The sequence below is a fragment of the Erithacus rubecula genome, assembly GCF_903797595.1.
Source record: "Erithacus rubecula genome assembly, chromosome: 13".
NCBI lineage: Eukaryota > Metazoa > Chordata > Aves > Passeriformes > Muscicapidae > Erithacus > Erithacus rubecula.
Window position 1 is genome coordinate 7,004,697 of NC_136665.1, and position 14,235 is coordinate 7,018,931.

The 14,235-nt window shown below is 43.6% G+C and overlaps 2 protein-coding genes across 8 annotated transcripts in view; one reads left to right on the forward strand and one right to left on the reverse strand.

The window, feature by feature from the left end:
• Positions 1-14,235, forward strand: part of TMEM40 (transmembrane protein 40) — a 23,040-nt gene continuing 8,805 nt past the window's right edge. For 4 of the 7 annotated variants that reach the window (XR_013775709.1, XR_013775710.1, XR_013775711.1 and 1 more), the window contains exons 1-13: positions 1-837; positions 3,448-3,508; positions 4,114-4,253; positions 4,824-4,977; positions 6,288-6,395; positions 6,896-6,949; positions 7,743-7,778; positions 8,821-8,853; positions 10,200-10,265; positions 10,528-10,599; positions 10,680-10,754; positions 11,396-11,458; positions 11,888-11,976. Coding sequence is in view for 3 of the 7 variants with exons in the window: in XM_079316866.1 (XP_079172992.1) it covers positions 3,460-3,508; positions 4,114-4,253; positions 4,824-4,977; positions 6,288-6,395; positions 6,896-6,949; positions 7,743-7,778; positions 8,821-8,853; positions 10,200-10,265; positions 10,528-10,599; positions 10,680-10,754; positions 11,396-11,458; positions 11,888-11,907 (870 nt within the window). In the remaining 4 variants the exon portion in view is untranslated. Of the gene's footprint in view, positions 838-2,167; positions 2,348-3,447; positions 3,509-4,113; positions 4,254-4,823; positions 4,978-6,287; positions 6,396-6,895; positions 6,950-7,742; positions 7,779-8,820; positions 8,854-10,199; positions 10,266-10,527; positions 10,600-10,679; positions 10,755-11,395; positions 11,459-11,887; positions 13,142-14,235 lie in introns of those variants that run through there. The other 3 variants (XM_079316866.1, XM_079316867.1, XM_079316868.1) reach the window with 3 other exon arrangements.
• The window catches only part of TKT (transketolase), a 21,967-nt gene continuing 21,639 nt past the window's right edge, over positions 13,908-14,235 (reverse strand). The window contains exon 14 of the mRNA XM_079316848.1: positions 13,908-14,209. Within this exon, the coding sequence (XP_079172974.1) occupies positions 14,022-14,209 (188 nt within the window). The 3' untranslated portion in view covers positions 13,908-14,021. The remainder of the gene's footprint in view (positions 14,210-14,235) is intronic.

Consider the following 14,235-nt stretch of genomic DNA (forward strand, 5'->3'; position numbering starts at 1 on the left):
GGCTCAGCGTGTCCGGGGGCTGCCCGCTGGCTCTTGCCACACTGCTGGTTGTTGGCTGCTGTTTGAGGCATCAAGCTGCTGTGCAGGAAAAGGGTTGTGGTGCTGTGGGGATTACAGGACTTCCCCATAATCTCTTCTTGACTCAACTTCCCCATCTTTTAAATAAGATCCTCACGGCAAGCCCAACGCGTTATGCAGAGAGAAAGATTCGTTTGCCTTAGTTTTACTCAGACTACAAGTGTAAACATTTCTGGCTTCTGACAAGTTAATACTCTTCCTTCAGAGCGTTGCAGCGACCACAGAGAGGCACGCGGCGTGAAAGGAAACCCAAACCAGGTAATTTCAAACGCTGCACGTCAGTGCTAAGGCAGAGCTGGAACACGGGCAGCAAACCCCGCGGGGTTTACAGGTGTGGGGCTGGCAGCAGCGCAGCCACTGTGTCTGGGCTTGCTGTGAGACCAGGGGAGGAAGGAAATGCTGGAGCTGCAAGGAGTGGATGTGCTGTGCCTGCTCCGTGCTCATCCCCATGGGCTGCCAGAGCGAGCCTGGGAGCTGCCCTTGCATTTGCTGGGTCTCTCTACACGCCTGTGTTCAAGGAGAGTGGGAAGTCTGAGTTTTGCTACTTCTGTGTCACATTTCAGCTGCATTTGACAACAGGAAGGGTAGCACAATTATTGCCACAGCCAGATGAGACTGGAGCAGGAAGGGTTTCAGACTGAGCTGCTGTGGATCAGTTTTTGTTGTCTCCCAGGAAGAAACTCAGCTTTCACCTCAGCCACGGCCTGCCAGGACATCTTCCTGTGGAACCAACTGCTAGGACCAACCTAAGACTTGCAGGTGTGCTTTAAGAAGTTGGTTTGGTTTGGTTTGAGAGAAGGGCATTGAGGGACTTTATATTTAAAATAAAATTTAGCAAGTTAAGGCATCAGCATTTAACTTAAAATGAAAGGTAAAAGTAATGTCAAAGGGAAAAGATTTGAGATTGTCTAATTTTATCTTGAAGTTGAAACAGCCTTATTTTATTTTATTTGCATCTCTTTTTTTGTTATCCCATTGAGTAATTTCCCTCAGATATATTTTATCAGCTAAGCAAAACCTTGTGTATTGTGTATGGAAGTTGTTAACCTCACTTTCTAAATCTGACTCTGCACACAAATTTTATTCTAACGTTAAAAAGACCTCACTGCATTAAATTCTGATTTACTGTGAGGAAAGCAAGGTGTAGTCTGTTGTTCATGTCATTCCCCAGTGAGCTCATGGGCAGGCTGAAATGCCTGTATATCATCATCCTTCTCTCATTATGAGGTATAATCAACTAAGTCACTTTTAAAACATACAATAATTAAGCACCTATACTTATCCTTTGTTTAGATCTGATTTTCTTTCCAGAAGAGCCACAGGGGAATTAATTGTGCATAGTCTAAGACAAATTAGGTTCCCAGCCTCCTTGGTTAATGTAAATCTTGGTGACTGACTGGGCTGAGCTGTGCTGGAGGCACAGAAAGGGAGATGGGAGCAGATGCTGGTTGCTCCTGGATCCTCTTGTGGCATCCAGGCCTTACCACAGTGGGATGCAAAAGTGCATTAGGCAACTGTGTTTCTGTTGCTGGAACAGCTGAGCAGTGTGCTCATTTGGGCTAACAAATGAGCACTTTTGAAGTAAATCAGTCTGACAGCAGATGAAGATGACGTTGACAGTGTCAGCCCTGCCTTCAGTGTTGACTCTGCTCTTCTGTGTGCATGGCAGGGCAGGGCAGGGCAGGTAGTGCCCATCTGCTCACTTTGGGATGATGCAAAGCTGGGATAGGGCAGCTGCTCTGACAGGTTCCTGTCAGGGGAACAGCAGGGGACCTGCCTTAAAGTGCCACTGGAAGTGGCCTTCACTAGGTATTAGGAACCCCAAAGATAAACCTCCTGAGTTTCACTCAACAGTAAAATACCAGGATACTTATAAACTATTTTTTGCATTCAGTTGGAGTAAAATGTTTATATTTAAAGTACTTTTATTCCTTTACCTCTGGTATTTTGGCTGTGCAGTCCAGAGAGAGGCCTAAAGGATTTAGCTTAAACAAGCTACTGTTACAAGGTCTAAATTGAGCAAATAGGAAGGCAAGAGACTGAAAAAGGCAGAAAACCATAGCTGCAGATATATAAGTGCCTGTGAACTGACATTCTTGATGGAGTGGCCAAGAACAAGTCTGTCCAGGGTGTGGTGTGCTGGGTTCCTACATTTCCACTTCAGCTGGTTCTTACCCACAGAGGGGACAGATGCATTTCCTTCATTCCCTATCGGGTGCTCACAGCTCCCACAGGGCTGCTGCCACAGCTACAGCAGCAAAGGCTGGATGTAAGTCAGGGAAAGGGGAAGATCTGTGGGTCTTTTGCATAGATTCATCCCTGGAAATAATTTCAGAATGTTGTTAAAATATTGTTTTCTTACAATACACTTTGGAGGCAGGTAAGCCAGGTTTTCTGAGCTGAGCCTTTGAAAGTGGTTATGTAATTTTCCTGGAAGAGTTTTGAAGTCTGTTTGGGTCCTTTTGAAGTCTGTTTGTGTCCTATTTCCTTTATCTGAGAACTGACACCTCACTGTTTTCCTATTGCATCCTGCATAGTGGAAACTGTGCTTCAGGCTTCCCAAAAATCTCCTTTTGCATCTCTCAGTACAACTGTGGGTTAATTGCAATGTTGCACGAGGGGAGATGCAGAATGCCTGGACCATGCTGGGCAGAGGCAACAGTTCAGAGCCACAGCCACCACAAAATGTGCACCATCAGAATATTCCAGCCTCAGCCCAAAACTTCTGTTTTGATAAACAAAAGGAAATGCTGAATTTTGGGGATGTCAGAACATTTGTTTCTGTGTCAAATACCCAAATAATCTGGGATTAATTTAAAAATTTGTAATTCATAAAGCTAAAGTTATTGGAAATTTCCTTTTCATGACAACTTGGGAAGAACAGATGTTGAAGCATCAGAGTCTTCTGTGAGACAAGAATTCAAAGTCTTGTTGGACTTTCCTAGGAACTATCTGTGCTATTTTTCCTGGCTGATACATTTTAAGTATTAGAATGTCCAAGGTACAGGATAATGTTCTGTTTCAGGAATGGAACCTGGCCTATTAGGTTACTCACTTCTGTGGTAAATTTTTAATTAGACACCTTGGTAGCTTTACAAAACAACAATGTGAATGATCAAGTCTGACTTCTTTTTGTTTTACTCATGATGATCAGACTTTTGTTCTTTCCTAATAACCAAAACCCAGTAGGGCTCACTTGGAGGAGTCAAGAGTTGGGACCAGGAGGGTAAGTGAGTCATGATGTGAAACAGAGAAGTGATTTCAAAACTGAAAGGCCCAGAGAAAGACACTGGGTTTGCAGAAAATCAAAGACAGAAAATCAGGAAGGTCAGTGACCTGATTCTAAATGCACTTTTTCTCCCCTTTCAGACAGGCACAGCAATGGAGAATTTGGATGTCCCAATCCCAGATCTTACTGAAGAACAGCAAGGTGAGGGAAGCACACAAAGATCAGAGCTTTGGCTCATGCACACTGCACAGCAGTGTTTGCCAGGGTGGCCATGAGTCAATGAAAACTTTCCTCTGAAAACACACCCTGTCCATGTCCTTGCTTGTAAAAGAGACCTGCAGTCAATTCCCAGCTTTTCCACAGGCTCCTGTTAGGCTTTGTGCACATGCAGATTTAGATCCACTAAGGAGACTTTGCTGTGCATTAAAAGCCTGATGAGCAATCTCAGTACCTTGATATCTAGTCCTTGGGGTCTTTATGCCTGTCTGTAAAACAGGATGGGCAGAATAAGCACCTGTTAAATAACTAGGATGCTTCTGGAACACTTACCATGGTTCTCTAACTGAGACAACAGCATCACAGAGACATCAGTCATTTGTATGGACTCTTGATATTTGTCCACTGTTTTGTGACAGACTGATATGCTTTATACAGTACAGCACCACTCTCTTTCCTGTGTATTTCCTGGTATTGGGCAGTGTGTTAAAGTCTGGTGTCTGTCTCCACACCTGTACTGAGCACCACAAGAACACTGCTGTGCAACCCCTCTCTACTCCTGCACAGTGACAGGTTTGTTTTCCTTACAGACATTTTTCAGAGAGTATTTGCTGCTGATGCCAAGTACTTGGAGAATCATGAGAAAATGAACCAGTCCTTCTGGGAATCACTTGTAAAATGCTTGGCCACTACTGACCCACCTATCCTGAATACTGAAGAAAAGAACAATGTAAGTTACCAAAGAAACACTTATCCTTGTTGTTGTACTTTTCCACTATACTCTGGGGAGAGAGAACATACAGTCCCACTATCTGATAGGCTGAAATATATTAAGAGGTGTAACAGGGCACTTAGATAAATGAGGTTCAGGTCACTGTTTTTTACTCCACTGCTCTCCATGTGCAGAAATAACTGTCTCTGTATAAATTCCTCAGGATCAGTTCAGCTCACTGTGTTCTAAGCAGGATCATTGTTAGTGACATTTTTCTGTAAGATATTGCAGCAATTGCATGGTCATTTTCAGACCCTATGGCTGTATTTCTCCAGCTCTCTGAATAGTTCACTATTGCTCACCATGCTGTTTTTCCTAGTTAATGGCTCTGCTCCAGTCACTAAATGGAGTTTCCATTCTCTTCCCATTTTTGACATTACTCTTTGTCCCCAATTTCCCCTTTTATTGTAGGAGCAGGGGGTTCCATTTCCCACAGAGTGAGATACACTCATTTGCTCACCAGCATGTGTTTCTACAGGCTGTGTTTTATTGGAAAGACCGTTTGATATTTGCTTACCTTCTTTTCAGCTCCTTAACAGCTGTGATGTCCTCCCTGAAGGCTGTGCTGCCTGCCTGAAAGCCATAGAGGAGAAAGGAGTCAGGGCAATGGCTCTTCTTTACCTTTTACTGAAGACTTCCAACCCATCTGGGTACAGGCAGCTGCCCAGCTCCAAGGGAAAGGGTGAGTCCTACCTGTCTTCCTGTCAGCAAATTACTACAGGGCCAGTGGTACTTGACAGCAGCTTGAACACTCTGTTATATGTTTGGAAGTGATTATTAGTGAACAACTGAACTGTCTGGAAGTACTGCTCAGGAAAGGCAGTTAGGAGCCTTGGGAGCCAAAATTAGTATTTTACTGCAGTTAGACTTGGCTTCTTTTGGAGGAAAAACATCCACTGAGTTTAGGGAGAGAGCATGTCCTGGGATGATGCTTCTAAAAAGTTTCTCTGACTTGAGAAAGTTTTGCCTGACTTTTTTGCATGGACAGTTTCCAGCCAGCCAGGGCCCCTCAGAGCACTCACAGTGGTAAGAAACCAGAGATGAGCCAGTGAAAATATTTTTACAAAGAATTCCCTAGCAGCACATGTAAAACTAAAAGGAATGGACAGGAGATGGCACACAGAGTGCTATACCTGGCAACAAAATAAAAGAGACTTATTTGCCTGGTTGTACAGTAAGAAACTAAGGGCAATTTCACAGGCACCATAGTAATTAATGGTCTTTAATAGATGACAGAGGAACACTCATTTAAGAGGACCCTAAATTTAACTGGAGACCCTCAAGGACATCCTGTTCCTGCTTCTGCCTTGATTAAACATGTTCCTGAAGGAGAGAGACCTCCCAGCTGGGAGCACAGCTCAGCTTTGGTCACCTCTCAGAGCAGAAATGTTGGTAACAAGACCCTTGGGCTGTGAGCAGCCTCGAGGAGCTGGAGGAGAAGGAATCCCATGTACCTGCCTGTGCCCAAATCCTGCACCTCCTGATGAGGTGCTGAGAGCCCCGAGCTGGGTGTGAAGCTGTTCAGTCACCCCTGGCCACAGGAGCCAGGGCCAGCTGGTGCTGGTGTGGCCTGGCTGACAGGGCTGTGCCACGAGAGGGAGCTGGAGCCACGGCATCTGCACAGGGAGCCCTGGCTGGAGCAGCCAGGGCAGGGCCAGCCACTCCTCTCCTGCTGAAACAACCTTCAGCTGCTGCTGCTTCAGGGAGTGGGAATGTACACAGGGGTAACATTATGAATAATTAAACACCAGAATATGAAAGTTTAGATGTCTACCACAACCATTTAAGAAAGTCTAAACTGTAGTGTGTATGATGTTTTCAATTGATGCTTTGCACTACTATTTATGTGCAAAAAAAACCTCCCTGAAATTAGACAAAGGGTCTGATTTCCTGTCAGGCAACTTTTAATAAAGCATCATGAGACCTGTAATTGTAAAATAGAAAATTTAGTCACTGATAATGCTTTTTTATCTCTTTATTTAAAAAAAAAAGATGAAAAAATGAAACTCCTGAAGAGACTGGAAAGGAATTTTGTATATTCAGAAGAGGACAAAAAGTCTGAAAACTCAACCAATGAGTCCATGGATGAAGATATACAAGGTAAAGAGAATTTATTTTATTTTCCCTGATACATAGCTGAGTCTGTCTGCATGTTTCTAAGGGCTGACATAGGAGATGTGGCAATTCTGTAGATCTCTGAATAAAGTAAGAAATTGTGCAAAAGAGAGAATGTAGATAATCATCAGTACCTGATTCATGATCAGCAAAATAGTGGCAGCCACACAGTCTTGTGCAAGTTTGTTTCAGAAACATAGAAATCTGCTGCAAGATTCCTTCACCAAATAAAAGATCCTAACATCTCTCTACAGCCCTTTATACAAGATAATCCAACTTCAGATTTTGCTGAGTTCCACCTATTCAGCCAGCTCTGAAAGGAGCTGTGGGGCAAAAGCAGCCAATAGTGATCCTTGCATTTCAAAGCCTTGATTTTTTACCTTCATATTGTTATTATGAGCAAATAACTACAGTGTTGTTGTTTCTGATGTACAAACACTGATGAACGAACACTTTCTGATGAACAAACTCTTTCTCTTATCCAGACAGTGATGAGGAAGATTTAGGAAGACAGAAGACTGAAGGCCAGTTACTTGGAGGTAGGACAAAGTGACAACAGTATTGGCTTTTACTGAAGGCAACCAATATAAACCAACAAAGGATTATTTTTTGCACTCTTTGATTTGTCTGTTGAGCAAAGGTATATTAATGTGTAGATGTAAAAGAAAGACAAGTCAGAATTTGACTGTAGGAAAGACATTTCCTACAAGATGAAGCTCAACTAATGCTGACACTTAGCCATGCCCTGTGCTCAGAGTTGAACCAGAAAAGCAGCAAAATCTGCTGTTGTTGGAGGAGTCCTGCTGCCTGAGTCTGCACAGCTGCCACTGAAATGCAACCAGAAGGTTCTGAAAACATCTGTCAGAGTCACTACTTAAAGAGGCTGCAGTCAGCCCCTGACAGCACTGACTGGAGATCATCAGCAAGGGCCACTTGTTCCTGAGGCTTTTCCTTTCCTACCAAAGGAAAAATGGAAAATAAGTACTATGCAGATGAAGAAAATGTACTGTGTCAATACACAGAAATACCTATAGAACTATAGATGTAAAAATGTAAAGCATTAATATTTTGATTAATGTCTTAAACTGAGCTCAGCCTAAATGTAAGAGCAGCTCATTTAAATGGGCATTAGGAATATGAGAGGGGGGCATTGAGAATTGAATCACTGCCCACTTTTTTGACTGTATAATCCCCAGCAGAGCCACCCTCTTTAAGGAGTTAAAGTTGGTCTCTTCCTTATTACACACCCACACTGAATTCAGGGAGCTGATGGGCTGGCACTGGCACCAGACACTGCAGGTATTCACCTACCTTATCTCTGTCATATTTTAGGAATACCAGCAGAGGTGGTTCCCTACAGAGATTCAGGTAAGAGTTCCCAGGTCACCTCATCCTGCTGGAATAACTGTAACTGCAGTGTCTTCTTTATGACCTGCAGAGACATTAAAAGTTACTCTCAGGCTGGAAATCTCTTGGTTTCCAGTTAGCCTAATGTTGGACCTGGGCATGGTGCAGACATTCTATTGCAAGGCTGTGGTAGTGACTGCCCAACAGAGAGTGATTTGTACAAGGTGTTCTGACTGATTAACCCATTTTTGTAGGCCTGCCAGGTTCTCACAAATCAGATCATAGCAGTCATTCTTTAAGGGAAAACCCAGCAGTTCTGTTGGGCAACTGTTCAGTCTTATCCAAAAAAAGATAGAGGCAGTTTTTAGCATTCCCTGAAGTCCTCTATCTGTTGCTGAGCAGGGGTGCAAGGCTGGAGAGATCTGGAACCTGGTTTCTGCAAGCAATGATGCTTGGCTCCAAATGCATTCCTGCCTTAGCTCACAGCATTCCCAGCAGGAGGTGCCAGGTGAAAGACAGATGTCAGGCAACAGAGCAACAGTGCCAGCCAAGAGGCTTGCACAGACAGGCAGTCTGAAGGCAGACTTCCTCTCACCAGACAGTGCTGCACAGCCCCAGAATGTTTGTAAAAAGCCCAAAGCAGGAAATTGCCAGTGGCTTAATTGCCTGAGCTCATCCCTCCTGTGCCCAGGCAAGGCCACAGGATGAGTTAGGAGAGACAAACAGCCCAGGGGAGCAACCTTTGGAGAGAATCTGCTCCATTTCTGTTCTGTGCAGTGGAAAAGTTATAAATTGCAGCATAATCCTTTGGGGAGGTTTTTGAGTTACCTATGCCCAAGGAACACCAGGGCAGAGGGATTCATTGCAGTGCCATGTTCTCCCTACACTGCCAGGTGCAGAAAGGGTAATGGTACTTTTCCATTTGGTCTGGCCTCTCTACCACTCACCCCACTTTTATTGCAGTTAGGTGATGACTCACTGTGCTTTTTGGTGCTGAGTATGGTGGGAAGCTCTATATTTGTATTTTTTCCATCAGAAGTAATAAAACTATATTACTTTTCAGAGATTTCCAGAAGAGAAGATTCACATGCAGATGGTGAGTACAAACATGCAAACAGAAGTTTATCCTGCGAATTTTCTTTCAGGACTGAGTTTTGCTTAGTGGTGAGGGCAATCCCAGCTCCTTCATGCCTTAGAGATTGTCTAATCAAAAATTAGAAGATTGAAAACAGGTAATAACATAACATGGAATGCTTTAACAGAAGAAATACTGTGCAAGTCATTCCATGATGCCAAGTTACAGTGGGACTGTTGCATTTAGGGAGTAGAGTAATGCAGAACAGACACTTGATGTTCTGCTAGATTCTTTATCTATAGATCATTCATACAACTGCACAGAGTTGTATCTGTGAGTCAGAATAATGTAATGCTATGTTATTAATATGAAAATAACTGAGTTTGCTCCCAAACCAGAATGTGTTCAATGCAGACTGCTCAGAGAGGCAAAAATGGGATGTCTGTATCAGGTGACCCAGAATAGAATTCCTTGGCAAGGTTTATTTGCTTTGTGGTTCAAAAGCACCACAGCAAAAGTCTGCAGCTCATGTAAAGGAGCCTTCCAGTACTCACCTGTTCCATCTTTAGAGAAAGTTCACTGCCAGGCAGGGGTTGCCTGGTGTAGGGGAAATCAGCATCTGAAACTTGTGCTGAATCAACTCCCAGAGGCTTGGGTGCAGCAGCTGCCTCTGGGGCTGCTCAAACCACCACCAAGGAGAAAAGGAAAAAGCTGCTGCTTTGAACCTGTTGTTGGACAGATGGTAAAATACTCAGCTCTTTCTGGCAACACGGAGAAAAAGGAGAATTTGGCAACTCTGCTCATGACAAAGAGCAAACTACTCTGTGTTTAAACCTCTAAAATACCTAATTTGTTCTTACATTGTTTTTTCTCTATGCCAGTGTAGCTGTAGGAGATTCATTTCAGCATCAGGTCTTATTTTGGGAGGTGCAGAAGTACTTGATGTCAGGTGTCAATAGAGGGATGGTTCTCACACCCTCAGTAAGGAAGGGGATCATTCTACTGTGGTTATGGTTGTACAAAGTACCCAGGAATCAAACTGAAGCTCCCTGTACTATGGTTTTACTCCCCCACTGTCATTATGAGACTGTGGCTTGTCCCAGAAAGGGCAGAAAAGACCCAGAGTACTTAAAAACAATTCAGTATTGTTAATGCAGCCATCTGGTTATACTTTTTAAAATTCATTTTTAAAACCATGCTCTTTGGAGTGATTTTAGAATTGCTGATTTGATCTTTCTGAAAGGCTCACAGACCAACAAACAGTTTTACATATATTCTGCTCTGACAATCTATTTCAGATATAAAAAGGGAAATTAACTCCTTAATTTCACAGTTCCATGGCAATAAAAGTCTTCTCTTTTTTGTAGCATATGAGAAGGAGAGCACTCACCCCCCTCAGTGGACAGTACGGTGGATGGGCATCCGGAAGGATGGTAATTGATAAATTAAATCAAACTGATGGCAAACCTGTTGAACCTTAGTCCAAGAATAAGAACACTGGTTCAAAAAACCCTTTATTTTTCCAACATGAGTGCTTTGTTCAAGTGCATCAAGGTTTCATGATGAAAATCATAGAGGCTTCTTGTAACATTGAGCCTGGTGCCTGAGAAATTGATTTCATTCCTTGAGTGATACTCTGTACCTATTTGGGTTCAATGGCTGCAGTTGTGACCTAATCTTCCCTCTCAATTTCAGATGAATTCTTTCATTTTGTCATTCTTTGCTTTGCAATTGGAGCTTTACTAGTTTGCTACTACTACCACAAAGGTAAGGCAAGATTCATTAGAAGGATATATTGTTGCACTGTAGAGAAATGAACAAAACTAACATTTATTTTGTTGCCTTAGATTGGACTATTTCTCTTGGGATTGGTTTAATCACCTTTGCTTCCCTGGAAACCACTGGGATATACTTTGGTCTAGGTAAGTGTCCCTACACTAAGGACAAGGTCACACAGTTGCCACAGGCCCATAAACCCATTGGGATCAAGAATTCATAACTCACCACTTAACTCCCAACATCTCCCAATTATGGGGGGGTGCAGACAAGCAGCCTTAATGCTACTGGAGGGAGAGGTTGACTCATTTTTCCTTCTCAGTGATCACAAGACCCTGAGTCACCTCTTTCTGCAGCAATGGCCGAATGCTGTGTTGCCATGACAACGTGTAATTTTAGCAGCAAGGCCTGTCTCCCCAGATCCACTGGATAAGATGCTGTGCATCCTGGCTGCCATGCACTCCCCTGGGACTGAGGACGAGCTCAGGGCAGAATGTGCATGGCAGCAGCTACTGCAAATATTAAAACCTGGGCATTTTGGCAATCCCTAGGGATGGTATAGGAGAGCTGCCACCAGCAGCAAGTTATGGCTCCCCAACCACAAGTTGTGGCTCTTCTCTACATAGTGGAAGGTTGTGGATAGTTCTTTCATGACTCAGCCTGATAATTTTTATTAATGATATTGCAGATGTGCTTGTTTAAACAAGTATCAGTGTTTAACTTTTGCCATTTTTCTATATCTTTATGTTTTATGCTGCTTATCTTGTATATTTGTTTTCATACTCAGTGTACCGAATTCGGAGTGTCCTTGACAGCTTTGTTCCTCTGATTGACAGATTCAGGCCAAGAGGTAACATTGCATTTTTTACTGACAGCATCTTTCTTTCCTGGACCTTGGTTTGGTCAAGAAATAAGACAAACTCATTTAAATGACAATTTCCAATCTTACTTCCTTAAAAAAAAGAAGAATATTTTACTAGAGTTCATTACAACTGCTTGGGTTTGAAAATTAATTAGTCTTGACTCTTTCCCTGTGGCAGAACATTTTCACATTTTTAATGCTCTACCCCATATGGGGTACTGGCAGTGTCTGCATAAGAATTCAGTAGCTTAAATAAAAACTCGGGGGGGGAGGGGGATTCACTTGTTGGGCCTTCAGACTCCTGGTTCATGTTTATCCATGTTTATGGACACAAAACACAAAGAATACTGAAAAGCTGCATGGATATAGCACAATCTGAACCCAGCAGTCCTGACAGCTTTTTTCTTCATCCCACAGGCTTGAGGAAAGCTGCCTAGGAGGAGTATTTCATAATTCCCCAAACCTGGCTGTCCAAATTTCCAGTACTAAAGGAACTGCTTTATGAGGTGAAGCTAAGAACCAAATGGCCAATGTGAAATACTGAAATGTGAAGCCTCTGAAAAACATCACTCCTTTCCCTCCAAAATAAACCTGAAACTGGGGTATGGGGCCCTACTCTGGAGTCTGAAATGGTTTGGGGCTCAGCAGAGCTTAGAAAACAATGAAGCTGTAGCTTTGTGTTCAATTCCATTTAAATATAAACACATTCACCTCCCCTCCCCCAGGCAGCCATGTGGTGCTGCATCTCTCATTCCTAATAAATCACACCAGTCTGCCTGTGGTGTACCAAAATCAACAGACCAATGTCCTGTGCTGGTTCTGGCTTAGGCTCTGGCTGTTTCTGTAGGAATTTTGGCCTCCTCCTCCCCCGGGTGCTGCCCAGAGCAGGCAGAGGCCAGCACTGCTCTCCCAGCTGAGCCCCAGCAGTGCCAGCACTGGGGCTGATGAATTGACTGTGGCAGAACTCGGAGCAGGGGGTGGGCAGTGGTTTCACCCCAGGAGAGCTGGGGAGATGTTACAGGCACTGACAGAGTGCTGCAGTAATGAGATTATTAACAACAATAGATTTCATCTTTTCTCAGGGGAAAAACAAAGTGCTTGATTTGACTCATCTCCCAACCTTTTTCTTTCTTTGAGTAAAATCAACACGGAACTTTGACATTCCTTTCATTTTATAGGATGTGTTACACGTTCTAAGAATGTAGGGCTACTGCAATCATAGGAAGACTGCAACAAAAGGGGGTATCTTTAAATTTTTAATGAAAATGTAAGGTCTTCATACCCACAGAATGATAAAAGCAACCAGTTGAACAGAAAAAGCCTTAACCGTGGACTTTTAAGGAAATGTAAATCTGAAAGCTGTAAACCCAAACAGCTCAGAGTTTAACAGGAACAATTTCAAGCTTTGCTCAGAAAAATAGAAGGGTTGCTTTTTGTTGTATGTTATTTGAAGCACCAGTGTCAGTCACTCCTGCCTGCAGTTCCAGCTGCACTGCCAGAAACACCAACACACTCAGGCCTGCACCAATACAGCACACAGCTGCCACCCAATACCTCAAGGGCAAAAACTGTGCAAGGATGAATACAAGGCATTTCATAGTATTTATATTCTCATTTACATGTCTATGTAGAAATACTCCACCACCCCAAACTACTGTATATTTTGTGTTAGTCTGCAAATAGTCTTACTCAGACCACTGCATCCATGCTGATGGCAAATGGCTTTTGGGTGAACTGAGAATGACGCAGTCACCCTGCTCTGCTGAAAAGGGCTTTTTCAGTGTCCTCTGCTGTCTAATGTCTTTCTGAAAGGCAGTTTGTGGAGAAGTCAGGATGAAAACCATGTTTCAATACTTAATGTTTTAAATCTGGTATTCTGCAGTAAACATAAATTTTTAATTTTAACAGAAACTGCTTAAGGGTAAAATAAGCAAAACATTTAAAAAGAGCAAAACATTTTAAAAGTCACCAAGTGCATCTCACCATGCAAGATGAACAGTTCAGCCACTTAGAGCAGGTCCCATGAGAAAAGTCAGTCCTCAAAAAAAGAGAGAGAGCAACTTACACATCGAGCTGCATCCTGGAAATTTCCTGCTCTTCTTCCTGATCCTTTAGTCCTTTTCAGCATCACCCTTACTGCGGCATCAGCCAAACACTCAAAACTACAAGTTCCTGTGAAGAGTTTCAACTTTCTTTGCTTGTGCTGCCTGCATTACCATTCAGTGTGTTCTACCTGAGCCCAGGGCTGGGCCTCACCTTCCTGTTGGTTCCCCAGGACCTGGAGCATCTCATTCCACTTCAGCACCACCCAGCACACTGGCTACTCCCTCCTTGCCTTTAGTTTTAAATGTCTGGGGGCAACACAGTGAGGAAGGACTCTGAACATGCAGGTATTACCCCACAACACCAAACCCCAGAGAAAAGAAGAGATTAAACCCCAGAAGATTTTTTAAGCTGGTATTTTTATTAGAACTCTCTACATAAAGCACCTTTGCCTGCCTTAACCTCTCTGAACGCAGCTCTTCCGTTACACAGCACGAGATGCTTCGCACTACTCGGCGTTCCTGGATTTGGAGACAGCTGCCCTCACCGCCTGCATGATGGCATCCTTGTCAATGCCAAACATCCTCAGCAGCTCAGCTGGCTTCCCGCTGCGGGGCACGTGGGACACGGCCAGGCGAGTGACGGTGACGCCGGGCTCGCCCACCACAGCGGCGCACACGGCCTCGCCAATGCCACCTGTGGAGAGAGGCAGACACGGCGCT